The sequence below is a fragment of the Panulirus ornatus genome, chromosome 51, assembly GCF_036320965.1.
Source record: "Panulirus ornatus isolate Po-2019 chromosome 51, ASM3632096v1, whole genome shotgun sequence".
In the NCBI taxonomy this organism is placed as follows: Eukaryota; Metazoa; Arthropoda; class Malacostraca; order Decapoda; family Palinuridae; genus Panulirus; species Panulirus ornatus.
Window position 1 is genome coordinate 9,320,718 of NC_092274.1, and position 23,116 is coordinate 9,343,833.

General features: G+C 40.9%; 1 protein-coding gene across 3 annotated transcripts in view; it reads right to left on the reverse strand.

Moving 5' to 3' along the window:
• Positions 1-23,116, reverse strand: part of SerRS-m (Seryl-tRNA synthetase, mitochondrial) — an 86,552-nt gene that overhangs the window by 30,937 nt on the left and 32,499 nt on the right. For all 3 annotated transcript variants that reach the window (XM_071692006.1, XM_071692007.1, XM_071692008.1), the window contains 2 exons: positions 19,529-19,643; positions 14,863-15,044 (listed from right to left, as the gene is read on the reverse strand). In XM_071692006.1, coding sequence (XP_071548107.1) covers positions 14,863-15,044; positions 19,529-19,643 — 297 coding nt within the window. The remainder of the gene's footprint in view (positions 1-14,862; positions 15,045-19,528; positions 19,644-23,116) is intronic.

The window sequence follows — 23,116 nt, forward strand, 5'->3', positions numbered from 1 at the left end:
AATCACTTTCCTCTCTTCCTACACGTACACATGCCTTACATCCTCGATAAAAACTTTTCACTGCTTCTAACAACTTGCCTCCCACACCATATATTCTTAATACCTTCCACAGAGTATCTCTATCAACTCTATCATATGCCTTCTCCAGATCCATAAATGCTACATACAAATCCATTTGCTTTTCTAAGTATTTCTCACATACATTCTTCAAAGCAAACACCTGATCCACACATCCTCTACCACTTCTGAAACCACACTGCTCTTCCCCAATCTGATGCTCTGTACATGCCTTCACCCTCTCAATCAATACCCTCCCATATAATTTACCATGAATACTCAACAAACTTATACCTCTGTAATTTGAGCACTCACTCTTATCCCCTTTGCCTTTGTACAATGGCACTATGCACGCATTCCGCCAATCCTCAGGCACCTCACTATGAGTCATACATACATTAAATAACCTTACCAACCATTCACTAATACAGTCACCCCCTTTTTTAATAAATTCCACTGCAATACCATCCAAACCTGCTGCCTTGCCGGCTTTCATCTTCCGCAAAGCTTTTACTACCTCTTCTCTGTTTACCAAATCATTTTCCCTAACCCTCTCACTCTGCATTTATATACATATATAAATATATATATATATATATATATATATATATATATATATATATATATATATATATATATATATATATATATATATATATGGGTACAGGAGTTGATGGGCCACTCTTCATCTGTTTCCTTGCGCTACCTTGCTAACACGGGAAACAACAATTAAGTATACAAATAAATTAAGATAGTGGTCTGACATCCCTCAAGCTGCCCTTCTCAGCACATTAACATCCAATAGCCTCTCTTTTACACACCTATCAACACATAATCCAATGATTCTCTTTGACCATCTCTCCTACTCACATACATATATTTATGTATATCTCTCTTTTTAAACCAAGTATTCCCAATCACTAGTCTTTTCTTAGCACACAAATCCATGAGCTCTTTACTATTTCCATTCACAACACTGAACACCCAATGTACACCAATTATACCCTCAACTGCCACATTACTCACCTTTGCATTTAAATCATCCCTCACTAATATCCGGTCTCATACACCAAAGCTGCAGATACTCACCCAGTTGCTCCCAAAACACTTGTCTCTCATGATCATTCTTCTCACGACCCACATCAATCTAGAACTTTCTTACAATATCACATACTCCCACAACTCCTACTTCAGGAGTATTGATGCTCCTTCCTTAGCTCTTGTCCTCTCACCAACCCCTGTCTTTACTCCAAAGACTTTTCCAAACCATTCTTCTTCTTTACCTTTGAGTTTCGTTTCACTCAGAGCCAGAACATCCAGGTTTCTTTCCTTATACATATTACCTATCTCTCTTCTCATCTTGGTTACATCCACACACATTCAGACACCCAATCTGAGCCTTTGAGGAGGATGAGCACTCCCCGTTTGACTCATTCTTCTGTTTTCCATTTTAGAAATTGAAATACAAGGAGGAATGAGTTTCCAGCCCCCACTCCCATCCCCTTTAGTCATCTTCTGCAACATGCAGGAATACGTAGGAAGTATTCTTTCTCTACTAACTCTATCTCCTATCCCTAGGCAAAGGTGAAGATTTGTAGAGGTTTTCAAAAAGAAAGAGAGAATGTTAGGGAGTGGTGAGAGTAAGTGAACTTGGAAAGGACACTTGTGAGAGGAAGTACCAGGAGAGATTGAGTGTAGGATGGCAAAAGGTGAGAGCAAATGATGTGATGGGAGAAGTGAGGACTGGGATGTATTTAGGGAAGCAGTGATGGCATGTGCAAATGATGCATATGGCATGAGAAAGGTGGGAGGCGGGCATATTAGAAAGGGGAGTGAGTGGTGGAATGAAGAAACCAAGTTGTTAGTGAAAGAGAAAAGAGAGGCGCTTGGATGATACTTACAAGGAAGGAGTGCAAATGACTGGGAGATGTACAAAAGAAAGCAGCAAGAGGTTAAGAGGAGGGTGGAAGGGGTGAAAAAAAGGGCAAATGAGAGTTGGGGTGAGAGAGTATCATTAAATTTTAGGGAGAATAAAAAGATTTTTTCAAAGGAGGTAAATAATGATCATATGACCAGTAATAACTGGTAGTGATGAAGTGAGAAGGAGATGAATTGAGTCTTTTGAAGGTTTGTTGAATGCGTTTCATGATGGAATGGCAGATGTAGGGTGTTTTGGCTGGGGTGTTGTGCAAAGTGAGAGGGTCAAGGATTATGAATTGGTTAAGAGAGAAGAGGTAATGAAAGCTTTGCAGAGGATGAAATCCAGCAAGGTGGCAGGTTTGGATGGTACTGCATTAGAATCATTAAGAAAGGGGGTGACTGTGTTGTTGATCAGTTGGTAAGGATATTTACTGTATATATGGATCAGGGTGAAGTACTTGAGGATTGGCATAATGCATGCACAGTCCCACTGTACAAAGGCAAAAGGGATAAAGAGGAGTGTTCAAACTAAAGAGGCATAAGTTTGTTGAGTATTCCCAGGAAATTGTATGGGAGGGTAATGATTGAGAGGGCGAAGGTATGTACAAAGTGTCAAATTGGGGAAGACCAGTGTGGTTTCAGAAGTGATAGAGGATTTGTAGATCAGGTGTTTGCTCTGAAGAATGTGTGTTAGGAACAGGTACATTTGTATGTCACATTTATGGGTCTGGAGAAGCCATATGATAGGGCTGATAGAGATGCTTTCTCGAAGGTCTTAAGAGTATATGGTGTGGGATGAAAGCAGCTAAAAGCAGTGAAAAGTTTTTATCAAGGAAGTAAGGCAAGTGTACGAGTAGAAAGAGAGGAGAATGATTGGTTCCCAGTGAAGGTCAGTCTGCTGCAGGATTGTGGAATGTCACCATGGTTGTTTAATTTCTTTATGGATGGGGTGGTTAGGGAGGTAAATGCAAGAGTTTTGGAGAGAGAGGTGAGTATGCAGTCTGTTGGGGATGAGAGGGTTTTCCTCTTCTCCTTGTCCCATCCACTTTTGACACATACATCATCTCCGTCAAACTCTCCTCACTCATTCCCCATATGTCCAACTATCTCTCCTCACTCATTCTCTCCAATTGTCCATACCATTTGAGCACATTCTCTTCAACTCTTTCAACCATTCTCTTCTCATTATCACACTTCCCTATTAACCTGTCATCACTTACTTGATCAACCCCCTCACACAACGTGTTGTCCTCAAACATTTCATTTCCAATGCATCCATCCTCCTCTGTACATTCTCATCTATAGCCCATGCCTTGCATCCATACAACATCATTAGGCCTACTATACCTTCAAAAATACCAATTTTCTCCCTCCCATTCAGAGTCCATGCCATCTCAGCTAAACAAAGAAAAGAGTTAAGTTTCTGAAATATGAATGAATATGTTTAGGGTCATGAGTATCAAATTCAGACAAAGAGGAGTTTTAGTGCCAGCAGCAAAGAAAGCACATTTGTCCAAATCTAAGACTGCACATGCTGATAGAGTAGTTTTCTGTGTAAACACTTTAGAATTTGCATAAAATTCATAAGTGGAGTGACAGATGATAGAGCCTACAAACAGTGGGTATATATTGTAATGAAGTCTTATCCTCATATATCTTGGGCTAACTATGTGCTGAAATCACTGAACTAATATAAGGTTTGGAAAAACCTTATATTATGCAACTACTCACCCACGAGTATCAAAAATGGCAAATGCAACTATATAGCTCAGCTATGTATGTTAGTCATAACACTGTTGTATATTTTCGGTATATAGAGGGGAGAAAGAATACTTCCCATGTATTCCCTGCGTGTTGTAGAAGGTGACTAAAGGGGGCAGGAGTGAGGAGGCCGGAAACCCTTCCCCCTCTTTGTATTAAACTTTCTCAAGGGGAAACAGAAGAACAAATCATGCTGGGAGTGTTCATCCTCCTCAAAGGCTCAGATTTAGGTGTCTGAATGTGTGTGGATGTAACCAAGATGGGAAAAAAGGAGAGATAGGTAGTATGTTTGAGGAAAGGAACCTGGACCTTTTGGCTCTGAGTGAAACGAAGCTCAGGGATAAAGGGGAAGAGTGGTTTGGGAATGTCTTGCGAGTAAAGTCGGGGGTTGGTGAAACTACAAGAGCTAAGGAACTCCTGAGGCAATTGTTGGAGTATGTGACAGAGTGTGAGAAAGTAAATTCTAAAATGATATGGGTAAAACTGAAAGTGGATGGAGAGAGATGGGTGATTATTGGTGTCTATGCACCTGGTTATGAGAAGAAAGATCATGAGAGGCAAGTGTTTTGGGAGCAGCTGAGTGAGTGTGTTAGCAGCTTTGATGCATGAGACTGGGTTATAAAGATGGGTTATTTGAATGCAAAGGAAGTAATGTGGAAGTTGAGGGTATAATTGGTGTATATGGGATGTGCAGTGTTGTAAATGAAATTGGTGAAGAGCTTGTGGATTTGTGTGATGAAAAAGGACTGGTGATTGGGAATCCCTGATCTAAAAAGAGAGATATACATAAGGAAACGTAGGTGAGTAGGAGAGATGGTCAGACGGCATTATTCAATTACGCGTTAATTGATCAGTGTGTAAAAGAGAGACTTCTGGATGTTAATATGCTGAGAGGGGAAGCTGGAGGGAAGTCTGATCATTATCTTGTGGAGGCAAAAGTAAAGATTTGTAGAGGTTTTCAGAAAAGGAGAGAATGTTGGGAAGAAGAGAGAGGTGAGAGTAAATGAGTTTGGAAAGGAGACTTGTGTGAGGAAGTACCAGGAGAGATTGAGCGTAGAATGAAAAAGGTGAGAGCAAATGACGTAAGGAGAATGGGGGAGGAATGGGATGTATTTAGGGAATTAGTGATGACTTATGCAAAAGATGCCTGTGGCATGAGAAAAGTGGGAGGTGGGCAGATTAGAAATGGTAGTGAGTGGAGGGATGAATAAGTAAGACTGTTAGTGAAAGAGAAGAGAGAGGTGTTTGGGCGATTTTTGTAGGAAAGTAGTGCTAATGACTGGGAAATGTATAAAAGAAAGTGGCAGGAGGTCAAGAGAAAGGTGCAAGAGATGAAAAAGAGGGCAAATGAGAGTTGGGATGAGAAAGCATCAACAAATTTTAGGGAGATTAAAAAGATGTTTCGAAAGGAGGTAAATAATGTGCGTAAGACAAGGGAACAAATAGGAAAATCAGTGAAGGGGGCAAATGGGGAAGTAATAACAGGTAGTAATGAAGTGATAAGGAAATGGAGTAAGTCTTTTGAAGGTTTGTTGAATGTGTTTGATGATAGAGTGGCAGACATATGGTGTTTTGGTCGGGTTGGTGTGCGAAGTGAAAGGATCAGGGAGAATGGTTTGGTTAACAGAGAAGAGGTAGTGAAAGCTTTGCAGAAGATGAAAGCTGGCAAGGCAGAGGGTTTGGATGGTACTGCTGTGGAATTTATCAAAAAAGGGGATGACTGTGTTGTTGATTAGTTGATATGGATATTCAGTGTATGTATGGATCATGGTGAAGTGCATGAGAATTGGCGGAATGCATGCATAGTGCCAGTGTACAATGGCAAAGGGGATAAGAGTGAGTGCTCAAACTAAAGAGGCATAAGTTTGTTGAGTATTCCTGGGAACTTATATGGGAGGGTACTGATTGAGAGGGTAAAGGCATGTACATAGCATCAGATTGAGGAAGAGCAGTATAGTGTCAGAAGTAGTAGAGGATGTGTGGATCAGGTGTTTGCTTTGAAGAATGTATATGAGAAATACTTAGAAAAACAGATGGATTTGTATGTAGCATCTATGGATCTGGAGAAGGAATATGACAGAGTTGATAGAGATGCTTTGTGGAAGGGATTAAGAGTATATGGTGTGAGAGGTAAGTTGCTAGAAACAGTGAAAAGATTTTACCAAGGATGTAAGGCATGTGTGTGAGTAGGAAGAGAGGAAAGTTATTGGTTCCCAGTGAACGTCAGTATGCAGCAGGGGTGCATGATGTCTCCATGGTTGTTTAATTTGTTCATGGATGGGGTTGTTAGAGAAATGAATGCAACAGTGTTGGAGAGAGGAGCAAGAATGCAGTCTGTTGTGGATGAGAGGATTTGGGAAGTGAGTCAGTTGTTGTTCATTGATGATACAGCGCTGGTGGCTGATGCAAGTGAGAAACTGCAGAAGTTGGTGACTGAGTTTGATAAAGTGTGTGAAAGGAGAAAGTTGAGAGTAAATGTGAATAAGAGCAAGGGAACTAGGTTCAGTAGGGTTGAGGGACAAGTTAATCGGGAGGTAAGTTTGAATGGAGAAAAACTGGAGGAAGTGAAGTGTTTTAGAAATCGGGAGTGGATTTAGCAGCAGATGGAACCATGGAAGTGGAAGTGACTCACAGGGAGAGGGAGGGGGGTAAAGGTTCTTGGAGCATTGAAGAACGTGTGGAAGTGGGTGTGTTTGTAGGAATAGTGGTTCCAACAATGTTATAAGGTTGCGAGGCATGGGCTACAGATTGGGTTGTGTGGAGGAGGGTGGATGTGTTGGAAATGAAATGTTTGAGGACAATATGTGGTGTGAGGTGGTTTGATCAAGTAAGTAATGAAGGGGTAAGAGAGATGTGTGGTAATAAAAAGTGTGGATGAGAAAGCAGAAGAGGATGTGCTGAAATGGTTTGGACACATGGAGAGAATGAGTGAGTAAGATTGACAAAGAGGATATATGAGTCAGAGGTGAAGGGAACAAGGAGAAGTGGGAGACCAAACGAGTGAGAAAGATTGACAAAGAGAATATATGAGTCAGAGGTGAAGGGAACAAGAAGTGGGAGACCAGACTGGAGGTGGAAGGATGGAGTGAAAAAGATTTTGAGTGATGGGCCTAAACATACAGGAGGGTGAAAGGCATGCAGGAATAGAGTGAATTAGAACGATGTATACCAGGGTTGACATGCTGTCAATGGATTGAACTAGGGCATGTGAAGCATGTGGCGCCTGGATGTGGAAAGAGAGCTGTGGTTTCAGTATATTACACAGGAAAGCTAGAGACAGTGTGAACAAATGTGGCCTTTTTGTCTTTTCCTTATGCTACCCCACTGGAAGGGGTGGGGAGGGATGCTATTTCATGTGTGGCGGGGTGGCATCAGGAATGGATGAAGGGAGCAGGTATGAACATGTACATGTGTATATATGTACGCGTCTGTGTATGTATATGTATGTATACGTTGAAATGTATAGGTATGTATATGTGCATGTGTGGGCGTTTATGTATATACAAGTGTCTGTGGGTGGGTTGGGCCATTCTTTCATCTGTTTCCTTGTGCTACCTTGCTAATGCAGGTGACAGTAACTAAGTACAATAAAATAAAAAATAAATGTGTATGTGGGTGGTTGGGCTATTTTTCGTCTGTTTCCTTATGGTATCTCGCTGACTCAGGAAACGGCAGTTAAGCATAATAATATAATAATACTTTTTCACACTAGCTTCTAAAAGCTGGATTGTATTCCACCTGGTTCTCTTTGAATATTCTAGTATATCAATATCTCCCCTATCCCCAGGGATAGAGGAGAAAGAATACTTCCCAGGCATTCCTCACGTGTTGTAGAGCACAACTAAAGGGGATGGGAGCGGGGGGCTAGAAACCCTCTCCTCCTTGTATTTTAACTTTCTAAAAGGGGAAACAGAAGAAGGAGTCACACGGGGAGTGCTCATCCTCCTCGAAGGCTCAGATTGGGGTATCTAAATGACTGTGGATGTAACCAAGATGAGAAAAAAGGAGAGATAGGTAGTATGTTTGAGGAAAGGAACCTGGATGTTTTGCCTCTAAGTGAAATGAAGCTAAAGGGTAAAGGGGAAGAGTGGTTTGGGAATGTCTTGGGAGTAAAGTCAAGAGGTTAGTGAGAAGACAAGAGCAAGGGAAGGAGTAGCACCACTCCTGAAACAGGAGTGGTGGGAGCATGTGATAGAGTGTAAGAGAGTAAACTCTAGATTGATATGGGTAAAACTGAAAGTGGATGGAGAGAGATGGGTGATTATTGGTGCATATGCACCTGGGAATGAGAAGAAAGATAATGAGGCAAGTGTTTTGGGAGCAGCAAAGTGAGTGTGTTAGTAGTTTTGATGCACGAGACTGGGTTACAGTGATGGGTGATTTGAATGCAAAGGTGAGTAATGTAGCAGTTGAGGGAATAATTGGTGTACATGGGGTGTTCAGTGTTGTAAATGGAAATGATGAAGAGCTTGTAGCTTTATGAGCTGAAAAAGGACTGGTGATTGGGAATACTTGGTTCACATGAGTAAGTGGGAGAGATATACATATGTAAGTAGGAGAGATGGCCAGAGAGCATTACTGGATTACATGTTAATTGGTAGACACGCGAAAGAGACTTTTGGATGTTAATGTGCTGAGAGGTGCAACTGGAGGGATGTCTGATCATCATTTTGTGGAGGCAAAGGTGAAGATTTGTAGAGGTTTTCAGAAAAGAAGAGAGAATGTTGGGGTGAAGAGAGTGGTGAGAGTAAGTGAGCTTGGGAAGAAGACTTGTGTGAGGAAGAACCAGGAGAGACTGAGTACAGAATGGAAAAAGGTGAGAACAAAGGACGTAAGGGGAGTGGGGGAGGAATGGGATGTATTTAGGGAAGCAGTGATGGCTTGTGCAAAAGATGCTTGTGGCATGAGAAGCATGGGAGGAGGGTAGATTAGAAATGTAATGAATGGTGGGATGAAGATGTAAGATTATTAGTGAAAGAGAAGAGAGAGGCATTTGGACGATTTTTGCAGGGAAAAAATGCAAATGACTCAGAGATGTATCAAAGAAAGAGGCAGGAAGTCAAGAGAAAGGTGCAAGAGGTGAAAAAAAAAGGGCAAATGAGAGTTGGGGTGAGAGAGTATCATTAAATTTTAGGGAGAACAAAAAGATGTTTTGGAAGGAGGTAAATAAAGTGCGTAAGACAAGGGAACAAATGGGAACATCAGTGAAGGGGGGCAAATGGGGAGGTGATAACAAGTAGTGGTGATGTGAGAAGGAGATGGAGTGAATATTTTGAAGGTTTGTTGAATGTGTTTGATGACAGAGTGGCAGATATAAGGTGTTTTGGTCGAGATGGTGTGCAAAGTGAGAGGGTTAGGGAGAATGATTTGATAAACAGAGAAGAGGTAGTAAAAGTTTTGCGGAAGATGAAAGCCAGCAAGGCAGCAGGTTTGGATGGTATTGCAGTGGAATTTATTAAAAATGGGGGTGACTGTATTGTTGACTGGTTGGTACGGTTATTTAATGTATGTATGATACAGCGCTGGTGGCTGATTCATGTGAGAAACTGCAGAAGCTGGTGACTGAGTTTGGTAAAGTGTGTGGAAGAAGAAAGTTGAGAGTAAATGTGAATAAGAGCAAGGTTATTAGGTACAGTAGGGGTGAGGGTCAAGTCAATTGGGAGGTGAGTTTAAATGGAGAAAAACTGGAGGAAGTGAAGTGTTTTAGATATCTGGGAGTGGATCTGTCAGCGGATGGAACCATGGAAGCGGAAGTGGATCATAGGGTGGGGGAGGGGGCGAAAATTTTGGGAGCCTTGAAAAATGTGTGGAAGTCGAGAACATTATCTCGGAAAGAAAAAATGGGTATGTTTGAGGGAATAGTGGTTCCAACAATGCTGTATGGTTGCGAGGCGTGGGCTATGGATAGAGATGTGCGCAGGAGGATGGATGTGCTGGAAATGAGATGTTTGAGGACAATGTGTGGTGTGAGGTGGTTTGATCGAGTAAGTAACGTAAGGGTGAGAGAGATGTGTGGAAATAAAAAGAGCGTGGTTGAGAGAGCAGAAGAGGGTGTTTTGAAATGGTTTGGGCACATGGAGAGAATGAGTGAGGAGAGATTGACCAAGAGGATATATGTGTCGGAGGTGGAGGGAACGAGGAGAAGAGGGAGACCAAATTGGAGGTGGAAAGATGGAGTGAAAAAGATTTTGTGTGATCGGGGCCTGAACATGCAGGAGGGTGAAAGGAGGGCAAGGAATAGAGTGAATTGGAGTCATGTGGTATACAGGGGTTGACGTGCTGTCAGTGGATTGAGGCAGGGCATGTGAAGCGTCTGGGGTAAACCATGGAAAGCTGTGTAGGTATGTATATTTGTGTGTGTGGACGTGTGTATGTACATGTGTATGGGGGGGGGGGGTTGGGCCATTTCTTTCGTCTGTTTCCTTGCGCTACCTCGCAAACGCGGGAGACAGCGACAAAGTATAAAAAAAAAAAAAAAAAAAAAAAAAAAATGATTCATGGTGAGGTGCCTGAGGATTGGCGGAATGCGTGCATAGTGCCATTGTACAAAGGCAAAGGGGATAAGAGTGAGTGCTCAAATTACAGAGGTATAAGTTTGTTGAGTATTCCTGGGAAATTATATGGGAAGGTATTGATTGAGATGGTGAAGGCATGTACATAGCATCAGATCATGGAAGAGCAGTGTGATTCCAGAAGCGGTAGAGGATGTGTGGATCAGGTGTTTGCTTTGAAAAATGTATGTGAAAAATACTTAGAAAAGCAAATGGATCTGTATGCAGCATCTATGGATCTGGAGAAGGCATATGGGAGAGTTGATAGAGATGCTCTGTGGAAGGTATTAAGAATATATGGTGTGGGAAGTAAGCTGTTAGAAGCAGTGAAAAGTTTTTATCGAGTATGTAAGGCATGTGTAAGTGTAGGAAGAGAGGAAAGTGATTGGTTCTCAGTGAATGTAGGTTTGCAGCAAGGGTGCATGATGTCTTCATGGTTGTTTAATTTGTTTATGGATGGGGTTGTTAGGGATGTGAATGCAAGAGTTTTGGAAAGAGGGGCAAGTATGTAGTCTATTGTGGATGAGAGAGCTTGGGAAGTGAGTCAGTTATTGTTCACTGATGATACAGCACTGGTGGCTGATTCAGGTGAGAAACTGCAGAAACTGGTGACTGAGTTACTGAGTTTGGTAAAGTGTGTGAAAGAAGAAAGCTGAGAGTAAATGTAAATAAGAGCAAGGTTAGTGGTACAGTAGGGTTGAGGGACAAGTCAATTGGGAGGTAAGTTTGGATGGAGAAAAACTGGAGGAGGTGAAGTGTTTTAGATATCTGGGAGTGGATTTGGCAGCAGATGGAACCATGGAAGCGGAAGTGAGTCATAGGGTGGGGGAGGGGGCGAAAGTTCTGGGAGCGCAGAAAAATGTGTGGAAGTTGAGAACGTTATCTTGGAAAGCAAAAATGGGTATGTTTGAAGGAATAGTGGTTCCAACAATGTTATATGGTTGCAAGGCATGGGCTATAGATAGAGTTGTGTGGAGGAAGGTGGATGTGCTGGAAATGAGATGTATGAGGACAATATGTGGTGTGAGGTGGTTTGATTAAGTAAGTAATGAAAGGGTAAGAGAGATGTGTAGTAACAAAAAGAGTGTGGATGAGAGAGCAGAAGAGGATGTGCTGAAATGGTTTGGTCACATGGAGAGAATGAGTGAGGAAAGATTGACCAAGAGGATATATGTGTCAGAGGTGGAGGGAATGAGAAGTGGGAGACCAATTGGAGGTGGAAAGATGGAGTGAAAAAGATTTTGTGTGATCGGGGCCTGAACATGCAGGAGGGTGAAAGGCATGCAAGGAACAGAGTGAATTGGAACGATGTGGTATACCGGCGTCGACGTGCTGTCAATGGATTGAACCAGGGCATGTGAAGCGTCTGGGGTAAACCATGGAAAGTCTTTTGGGGCCTGGATGTGGAAAGGGAGCTGTGGTTTTGGTGCATTATACATGATAGCCAGAGACTGAGTGTGAACGAATGTGGCCTTTGTTGTCTTTTCCTAGTGCTACCTCGTGCACATGCGGGGGAGGGGGTTTTCATTTCATGTGTGGTGGGGTGGCGATGGGAATGAATAAAGGCAGACAGTATGAATTATGTACATGTGCATATATGTATATGTCTGTGTGTGTATATATATATATATATGTATATGTTGAGATGTATAGGTATGTATATGTGCGTGTGTGGACATGTATGTATATACGTGTGTATGTGGGTGGGTTCGGCCATTCTTTCTTCTATTTCCTTGCACTACCTCGTTAACACAGGAGACAACCACAAATATAATAAATAAAAAAAATAAATTGATATCTATATACAGCACCTATCAGATACTGGATATTTGACCAGATATTTGATAATCAGCAATCTGTAAATTCATAATCAATCCATTCCTAAACAATCAGCCTCATAAAACTGGGCAGGTTGTTGTTTGCAGAAATGACATGAGATGATAAAGAATTCCATAGCTTAATAACACAACAGGCACAACAATAGCTCAACAGATTGCTGAGAATTAGGTGATCTAGCTAATGGTGAGAGCACAAAAACAGCCAGTTCTTTGAAAAAGAAACCGAAGTAATATCTAAAGAAGACTGAAAGAGAACAAATACTGTGGTGTAGGGAAACTTGTGTCAAGCTTCAAGGTCAGTTTGGAGCTGATAAGTCTGACTGCTTTGGACTTCCATTATGAAAGCTCTTAACAACTTTCAGAAGTCTTCCACATACACAAAAGTCTATATATCTACCTATATCTCTGATGCCTATTCATTCCTTAGAACTCCCATCAAAGGGGTGGCCAAGGCAAAAGTGCCTCCACTTATCCCCATCCTTACCTGCCTGGTATACACAACTCCATGTATTCTTATAACATTTCTTACTCTACAGTACTTTTCCACTCTATTTTCCATATCACAAGTGGTCTTCCTCTCATACCAAACCCTTTCATCATACTATAATACACTCTCCTTGTAAAGTCATGCCTTGCATTCTTTCCACACGCCCAAACCACCACAAAGTTTTAACTTTCACCCACTCCACTACTCCACAATTCATACCCTTTGCATTCCCTGCCATACCAAATCTCTCATATACCCACTCATTTCTTTCTTCATTCCATCTTGTCATACATTTCTTTCTTCATTCCATCTTGTCATACACTCTCCTTGTAAAGTCATGCCTTGCATTCTTTCCACACGCCCAAACCACCACAAAATTTTAACTTTCACCCACTCCACTACTCCACAATTCATTCCCTTTGCATTCCCTGCCATACCAAATCTCTCATATACCCACTCATTTCTTTCTTCATTCCATCTTGTCATACCTCATGCTCCTCTCATATAGCTCATTTCCATACTTACACCTCTGCTCTTCATTTTTCTGTTTAGGGACCCAATGACTCTTCTATTCTTTCTTGCTCTATCCCCCATCTCTCCTTCCATATCACCACCAAACTTACCCATGATAACTCCCAAATACTTATATTCTACCACCTCTTCCAATGTTTCTCTCAGAATATCTTAACACAGTTCAGTACACTTTCTTCTCTCACTCTATAGGACTTTGCAAAGTTATACTTTCTCTCTGTTTCCTTTCAAACACCACTGCTTTACTATTACTAGCAATTACCTTTGATCACATATGCTGACACACACCATAAAATGCTAATAAAGTTTGATCACATATGCTTACTCACACCATAAAATGCTTACAACCTGCTGCCACTCCTCTTCACTCTCAGCAAACAACACAGTATCATCTGCAAATAGGCTTGTCACTGACAACCATAACTCACCATCACACTCCATCTCTGCACCCCTTTTCCCTAATTTTGCTTTCAACTCTCTTATCACTTCATCCATAAATATGACATCACACAGCCCTGCCTCACACCTACATGTATCCCAAAATTTTTGCTCTGCTCACCATCCATTCTTACACATGCACTTGCTCCTCCATACAAGGCTTTCACACCATCCAACAGCTGTCCCCCTACCCAATATAACCTTAAAACATCCTACACAGCATCCAATTCAACTCTGCATACAGCCTTTCACCTTTAGCTGGATAGTTTTTCACTCATTCTCAATGCAAAAATCTGATCCATACATCCCTTATTCTACATTCAGTCACTTCCATCACTCTTCAATCAATACTCTTGCATACACTTTTCCTGGTTTACTTAACATACCCATTCCCCTATAACTGCCAAACACATCCTCAGCATCCTTTCTTTTGAATAAAAGAACAATGATAGTTTTCACCCAACTGTCAGGCACAGCCTCCTGCTTCCATGCTGAATTACATATCAAATGCATCCACTGTAATCCCATCTACTCCAGGTGCCTTTCCTACCTTCAACGCCATTATCAGACTTTTTACCTCCCTTCTTGCTATAGGCCTCTGCGCTTGTATCCTCTTCCTTCCATCCTCCATACTCATGCATGTATAAACTGCTTCTCCCATACTCATCAGTTCTTCAAATTACTCTTTCCATCTTCTTTTCACTTCCTCCTTTTGATTCAGCAACTCCTTTTCCTTACTCCTCACATTTACACTCTTTGCTTTTTCACCTCATTCCAGTACAATTTCTTATTTTCCTTAAACTTTTCATTCAACTTTCTTCCAAAATCCTCATCTGCTCTCTCTAGGCTTTTCCCTATCAGCTTCTTAACATTCCTCTTACAATTCTTCCCTCCTCCTTTGGTACATTCCTCCACAGCATTCCTAATCTCATCCACTGACCATGCAATTCCACTCTTATTCTAATATCTTCCAACCTTGTATCCAACTGCTATTTCTACAACCTTTACAAGTCTCTCTAAACATCATAAACACCAAAGTCAAAACCTTCTAGAAGTACTTTCCAATTCATTCTAACATATGTATTTTCTAAATCTACATATGCTTCATATACACCTTCTCTAAGTGTACATGTTTATAGTGCAAAAATCTAATCCAAGCACTCTCTTCCCTTCCAGAACATTTTAGTGGAAAACATGAATGGCTCAAACTTACAATTTAATATTACTACAATTTTCAGAGAATTCAAAGAACCCAACACAATTATATTTGGTGAGATACCTATAAATTCCTCTTTCTTCCTGAGCTGAAGATCCCTCTGCTCGATAGCATCGTGACATAGCAGCCAGTTTCAGTGGAAGCTCTTGAAGTGCCAGTTCCCTGTTTCTCAAGTACCCACCAATTGCCATTTCAGCCGTTCCTGCCAGACAGACATCTTCCTCAGGATCAATAATGTGATACACCTAACAAAAAGAAATTAATGCACTGATAATCACATAACTTTTTGAGATATTATAATCAGTGAAAAGTAAAACATCTTACAGGTAACATAAGCCAATGGTGAGAGTTACAGATATTTTTTAACTAGATTCTAGATTCCTGTCTATGTTTCATTTAAAACTGTATTACAAAAAAAAAAATGAAGTAACCAAATCATCACCACAAACAAACTAACATTGTGTAGGTAGTAGGCAAATAACGTAAGCTTTCAAGAACAAGGTATATAAAATATAAGATTACCTATCATAATTACCTACCTGTATTGTACAGGAGCCCTATCTCTTTAAACACTTTAGACTATCATAGGATCATGTCCTTAATCATTCTACTTCATTCATCTAACAAACTTAAAGTACATAAGTACTTCTTTACATCTTTTTTTTACAATTTTCTTGATTGTTGTATCCCTACACCTCTTGAAGATCTGTTCACTATCAATGTCATCGATCTGTTTCAAAACCTCAAAGGTATGTTATCAGGTCAACCCTCACTTTTCTCTCTACCAAGGTAAGCAAATCTGAATGCTCTAGACTTTTCCTATAACCTGAGTGTGTCGTGTTCAGTGATGCAGACCACTTAAAGGTAAATGTAAAATCAAAATGACTTGTGAAGAGCAAGAGCATAAGATGGACCTTTTGAGAAGCACTGTGTTTGAAGAAGAATCTGTGCAACACATCCTGTTAAACAGCTGCAAAAGTGTAAAATGCATGAAAGTACTTTGACTGCTTGGCATCCATATCTCATTTTTGACAAAAAAGCAGTGAATAATTGAATTTTCCTAATCAAAACAGCTGGAGGAACTAAAAAGTGAAGAGACTGATCTCCAGAGGAAAAATCTTGTCTGTTTGTGTTTCAAAATGTTCTAAGTTTGCACTGCCAAACTATATTGATAAAACTAATTCAGTGAACCATCACTGTCCAGTACATGCATGATAAACAGCTGATACCTACAGCCTATAGACCATGGAGAAAAGTTAAGCCAACTGCCAAGAAATGAAAAGGTCAGGCCTTAATTGAAATACACCCCCCTCTCAACATAAATCCAAGTTCCATTCTGACTGACCAGTCAGATCTAGAAATGGATATAAGTCAGACACACGTCACCAATTCTATCATGATTATCTGGTTTTTCATTAACCAGCTTGATATGATTCTGCAGTTTCTTTTTACCTTTTATTTAAGATTCTTTAGTTCATATTTCATCATTTCTATTTTTCATTCTTATTTTTCCGGTCATATGTACGGATGGTCGTAAGTTGCATAGGTTGTAAGTGGGGAATCAGGTGTATAAAGAAAATTATGAAAGGGAAAAAGAAAAGACAAAAGCATTTATGAATTTTAAAGGAAGTGAAAAACCTATCTTTTAAATTGTGCCGGGTCATTGTTATTGGGAAAAACAAGAGAAGGAATAGGTCTCCTAAGCTTTGACATGCAGGGTAAGAAATGGTTATCAAAATGACCCATCCTTGAGTTACCGACAGCCACACAATAATCATGTGATACAGCAGATTGCTGAGGACTGCATAGTGTACCTAGTGGTGGAACCACACAAACAGCCAGCTCTTGGAAGCAAAAACCAAAGTAATACCTACAGAAGAGGGAAAGTGAGCCAACATTGCAGCATAGGGCAAGAGAGTCAAGTTTGGAAGTTATCCTAAGACAGCTGGTAAGTCAAACTGCTTTTGACTCAACTCTGTCAAGCAAGGATGCACAGCTAGAACTACCTAAGATGTGAAAGTAGTACTTCATACAAGGACGAATCAATCCTTTGTATAAACAGAGCAACTGTTCTGAAGAAAAGAAGTTCCAACATCTAAACAGGACACCCAGTTTCTTTAAGGCAGACAGCTATTCCCATAATGTGAGGTTTCCATGAAAGAATGGATGTTACAGTATGAGTCAAGAAGTGGAATTACAGAACCATCAAAGGAGAGACGAAATCTGTGACAAGTTTTTGATTGAGGGATTGGTAGAAACTTGGTCCCGGAGGCATTAAGCTTGACTAGACTTTGTCTACCCCACTGAGATATCCTGTCCAAGTGTGAGTCTAATGAGGAAGCTGTGTTAAGACAAGATGCATATCCAGTAAGAAAAGAAGGAGCAGAATTGAAGAGTGTGGATGAATACAGTGTTGTCATCAGCATATAAGAGCATCTGATTATTTGTGGAGGAGAGAAAATCACTGAAAAAAAGGATAAAAAATGTAGGGGACAGGACAGACCCTTGAAGGACACCAATGCTGATGGAGAAAGGGGTGAAGGCTGATCCATCAATCACAAAGACAGATCGGCAAGAAAGAAAGCTACATATGAAGAAGCAAAGTAAGGGAGGGAAGTCAAAAGAGGGGAGCTTAGAGATTAGACCCCAATGCCACATCCTGTCAAAAGCTTTGGAACTATCAAGGGAAACTACGAATAACTGACCAAAATCTGTCAGGGATAATGACCAGACATTAGTAAGAAAGAACATAACTGATGGATCTCGCCTTATGGAAGCCAAACTGGTGATCAGAGAGACGATGAGTTTCAAGGTGTCTAATGATATGGGAGGTGAGGGGGGATTCAAAGACTCTGGAAATGGTAGATATTAAAGCAATAAGATGATAGTTAGAGGGTTCAGAATGATCATCCTTCTTAGGAAGGGGATGTATCAATGCAAGCTTCTAAGGAGGAGAAGTTTTGGTTTCTAAATAGAAACAGACCTAACAAGCAAGCACAGGTGCAAGTTCAGAGGCACACTCTTTCCATAAACAGGGATGGATATCAGAGAGAGGTATCCAGAGAGAAAAATGCTCTTCGTGCAGTCCAAAAAGAGATTTCAGGCAAGGGAACAGGATTAGTAAGAGGAGCATCAGGGGGTGAAGGAATGTTAGAATCCCCTAAGGTGGAGTTAGAGGAGAAATGAGAGCCAAAAAGAGTTGCTTTGTGTACAGGAGAGACAGCTATAGTTCCCTCAGAACTGAACAGTGAGTGACAGAAGTTGTCAGAGGTGCCCATAGATAAAGATCAGGACATATCATTGGATGACAAGGAAAGGTCATCACACTTCCTTTGAATAAAGGAATCTTTGCCTCACAGATAATGTGCTTGCAATGATTATGGGGAGTGATAAAGGTGAATGGGAGTCAGAGAAAAGAGAGCTTTTCTTAGCCCAACATGTCTGATCCCTTGCCTGAAAGGCCTCAGAATAGGAACAGGTGAACCATGGATTGGATGAAGAGACTGTCTTAAAGGAAGAGGGGATAAATGCATCCATTCTCGCGAGAATAACCCCTGCTATGCATCTGAGAGAGACAGTACCATCACCAAATATGAGACACGAATTAACCCAAGGAAAGTCAGAACAGATGCTTTGTAAGTTATTCAAGTCAGTTTTGTTGAAGTGCCAGTATTTACACTTAGAAGGGATTGCAGGAAGGAGAGGTGCCATTAAAATAGGTACATTTATGAGAGTACTTTCAGATGGGCCAATTAGGAGTGAGGCCGTGTACTTACAGTGAGATGGACTTAAAGTGAAAAACAAATCCAGAATATTTGGAAAAAGGTCACAGCAGTCAGGAATATGGATAAGGTGGAAGATAATTTGCTCTAAATCATTGCGAATGGAGAAAATGAGGGTTTCAATCCCTCTACCATCCATATGGGAGGAATTCAAACTTTCCCTATGGTGAACAGTATATCCCTAAGGTCTGCAGGTGAAAGGATGCCACAGTCTCATGGCACAATTTTAGATAGTCAAAGAAAGAGATAAAATTTGTAGAATTAGGAAAGCAATAAGCTAAACAGAGGAAAAGTGTGGTAGTTGAAAGACAGACCTTGAGCCACATAACATCAAAGTTTGGGGACTCAAGGTCCTTGAGGCATGCAACACATGTGTTGATGTTGGAATAAACATAAACACCACATCTGAACTAAAATGATGAGTGTAGGTTATAGCTGGATACAAAAAAGGGACTAGTGAGAACATCATTAAGCAACTGTGTCTTAGTGAGAAGTAAGATAATAGGGGAAGTACTAGATAGATGATGTTCAACAATGGAAAGAGAGACATCATGAACAAAAAAAGAGGAAGGTGTGACAAAGAGGGAAAGGTCGTGAGAGGGGCCAGTACTAATACTGTCAGAGCCCTTCCTCTCATTGGCAGTAGAATTGGGTGGAAACCCAGAGATTCTTAGCATCCCCATGATGCCATGGACTAGGGGCTATAGATTTGTTGGACTGTCATAATAATACTTAAAAATGTTTGAGTGGGGGGCATGTTTCTGACTACAGAAAATAATCCTATAATTAATGCACACTAGAACATCTCTAAAGGTTACATGTGATGCAAAAAGTAACACAAGTGTTTACGGTAGCCACAGTGCCATGCCTGGGAATGTTCACCTCTAGTGTTCATTCTATAACCTTCAACTAACATACCAGTGTGTATGGTATTCACTGTCACTTACTTGGGAATGTTCGCCTCTTGTGTTCATTCCACAACCTTCAATTATGTGAGAATAAAGAAGGTCAGGCACAGACATAAGGGTAAATCCTTTTTTTAGCAAGTATGAGACTGTGTACCTGAAATAAAAAGGAACATATATGTAGTCATTATTCATATTCTTATTCATGTTGAAGGCTTCTGTCATGGACAAAAGTCCACACCAAAGTCAGGCCTCAATTGATATATAGAGAATTATGAAATGGACAAAGAATACAAGGGAAAGTATTTATGATTTTCTGAGGACATGAAAGACCTGTCCTTTGAAATGTGCTAAGTCTTAGGTATTGGGAAAGACATGAGAAGGTAGGGAGTTCCAAAGTTTTTACATGTAGAGAAAGAAGCAGGTATCAAAATGACCTACCCTCGAGTTGCCGATGGCCACACAATAATCATGTGACACAGCAGCTTTCCAAGTATTGCATGGTCTAGCTAGAGGTGGGGGCACACAAGCAGCCAGCTTTTGGGATCAGAAATTAAAGCAATACCTACAGAAGAGGGAAAGTGAACCAACTTTGCAGCATAGGGCATGAGAGTCAGTTTTGAGTTTGAAAGTTAGCCTGGGACAGTTTATTAGTCAGATCACTTTCGACTCGACTCTGTCAAGTAAGAACAGTAAGACAGAACCACCCCAAATCTGATAGCAGTATTCCATACAAGGACAAATCAATCATTTTATATAAACAGAACAACTGTTCAGAAGAGAGGCTTCGACATCTAAACAGGACACCTGGTTTCTTAGAAGCAGACTTAGCTATTCTTGTAATGTGGGATTTCCAAGAAAGAGTGGATGTTACAGTAATACTATGTATGTCTATTCAGTCAAGAGATGGAATTACAGAAGTGCCAAAGGAGAGGTATGAGTTGTGAGGAACACTTGCTCAGCAGAGTTAAAATACTGCTCCACTATCTAATGTCATACTTCATTTTTATAGTGACCAAATGGCACCAGCAAAACATACCCCAATTGAGACCAACTCATGTGAAAGACAAAGTAAAAAGGAAAAGATAGTAAAAATCAATCAGGGCTCCACAGATATTTGGAGACCTACCTCTTACATGAAGAAAGGTTTTATGAAGAGGGAAAGACAAAAGAATGAAGAGAATTCCACAACCTTGCTGTTCAAGGGAAGGAGGATTCATAACAACCAATCCTTGAGTGGCCGGACTCTACCTAGAAACTGCATGAAGCAGCAATCGTAAAACATATGTGGTTCGATGATGCTCACTCACAGAGACTTAACAACTACAATGTAACCAGACCAAATCTATAATGATATGCCACTGTGAGGTAGCACCAAGCTGTCAACCACTTTCAAAGGAGGTCAGGAGACAGCTGAAAATATTCATGAAAATATTCAACAAACCTCTATCAGATGATCAGGTGCCAACTGACGAAACTAGCAAACGTTACTCCTACATATAATAAAGGAGACAAAAAGTGTGCCTTGAACTACTACTACATCAGCCTTACGTCAGTGTTAGGTAAAATGATGGAAAAGGTAATACAAGATAAAATTGTCATGTTTCTAGAACACAAAATTATATTAGACAACCAACAGTTTCTGCTATAGAAGATCCTGCCAAACAAATTTGCTGGAACTTTGTTAATGTTATTTATCTGAATTGGGATGAAAAATTACCATCTGACATAGTATATTCGGATTTCCAAAAAGCTTTCGATAAAGTACCTCACAAAAAGCTTTTACATAAATTCAAAGCAAGGGGGTGACTGTATTGTTGACTGGTTGGTAAGGTTATTTAATGTATGTATGACTCATGGTGAGGTGCCTGAGGATTGGCGGAATGCGTGCATAGTGCCATTGTACAAAGGCAAAGGGGATAAGAGTGAGTGCTCAAATTACAGAGGTATAAGTTTGTTGAGTATTCCTGGTAAATTATATGGGAGGGTATTGATTGAGAGGGTGAAGGCATGTACAGAGCATCAGATTGGGGAAGAGCAGTGTGGTTTCAGAAGTGGTAGAGGATGTGTGGATCAGGTGTTTGCTTTGAAGAATGTATGTGAGAAATACTTAGAAAAGCAAATGGATTTGTATGTAGCATTTATGGATCTGGAGAAGGCATATGACAGAGTTGATAGAGATGCTCTGTGGAAGGTATTAAGAATATATGGTGTGGGAGGCAAGTTGTTAGAAGCAGTGAAAAGTTTTTATCGAGGATGTAAGGCATGTGTACGTGTAGGAAGAGAGGAAAGTGATTGGTTCTCAGTGAATGTAGGTTTGCGGCAGGGGTGTGTGATGTCTCCATGGTTGTTTAATTTGTTTATGGATGGGGTTGTTAGGGAGGTAAATGCAAGAGTCTTGGAAAGAGGGGCAAGTATGAAGTCTGTTGGGGATGAGAGAGCTTGGGAAGTGAGTCAGTTGTTGTTCGCTGATGATACAGCGCTGGTGGCGGATTCATGTGAGAAACTGCAGAAGCTGGTGACGGAGTTTGGTAAAGTGTGTGGAAGAAGAAAGTTAAGAGTAAATGTGAATAAGAGCAAGGTTATTAGGTACAGTAGGGTTGAGGGTCAAGCCAATTGGGAGGTGAGTTTGAATGGAGAAAAACTGGAGGAAGTGAAGTGTTTTAGATATCTGGGAGTGGATCTGTCAGCGGATGGAACCATGGAAGCGGAAGTGGATCATAGGGTGGGGGAGGGGGCGAAAATTTTGGGAGCCTTGAAAAATGTGTGGAAGTCGAGAACATTATCCCGGAAAGCAAAAATGGGTATGTTTGAAGGAATAGTGGTTCCAACAATGTTGTATGGTTGCGAGGCGTGGGCTATGGATAGAGTTGTGCGCAGCAGGATGGATGTGCTGGAAATGAGATGTTTGAGGACAATGTGTGGTGTGAGGTGGTTTGATCGAGTAAGTAACGTAAGGGTAAGAGAGATGTGTGGAAATAAAAAGAGCGTGGTTGAGAGAGCAGAAGAGGGTGTTTTGAAATGGTTTGGGCACATGGAGAGAATGAGTGAGGAAAGATTGACCAAGAGGATATATGTGTCGGAGGTGGAGGGAACGAGGAGAAGAGGGAGACCAAATTGGAGGTGGAAAGATGGAGTGAAAAGGATTTTGTGTGATCGGGGCCTGAACATGCAGGAGGGTGAAAGGAGGGCAAGGAATAGAGTGAATTGGAGCGATGTGGTATACAGGGGTTGACGTGCTGTCAGTGGATTGAATCAAGGCATGTGAAGCGTCCGGGGTAAACCATGGAAAGCTGTGTAGGTATGTATATTTGCGTGTGTGGACGTGTGTATGTACATGTGTATGGGGGGGGTTGGGCCATTTCTTTCGTCTGTTTCCTTGCGCTACCTCGCAAACGCGGGAGACAGCGACGAGGTATAAAAAAAAAAAAAATAAATAAATTCAAAGCACACGGAATCGATGACGAACTCTGTACATGGATCAGAGACTGGCTTACCAGAAGAAAGCATCGTGTAGTATCAAATGGTGAAGCCTCAGATTGGCTAGACGTAACAAGTGGTGTGCCACAGGAGTCAGGCCTAGGCCCAATTCCTTTCATATCATACATTAATGACCTAGATCTCAGTCTC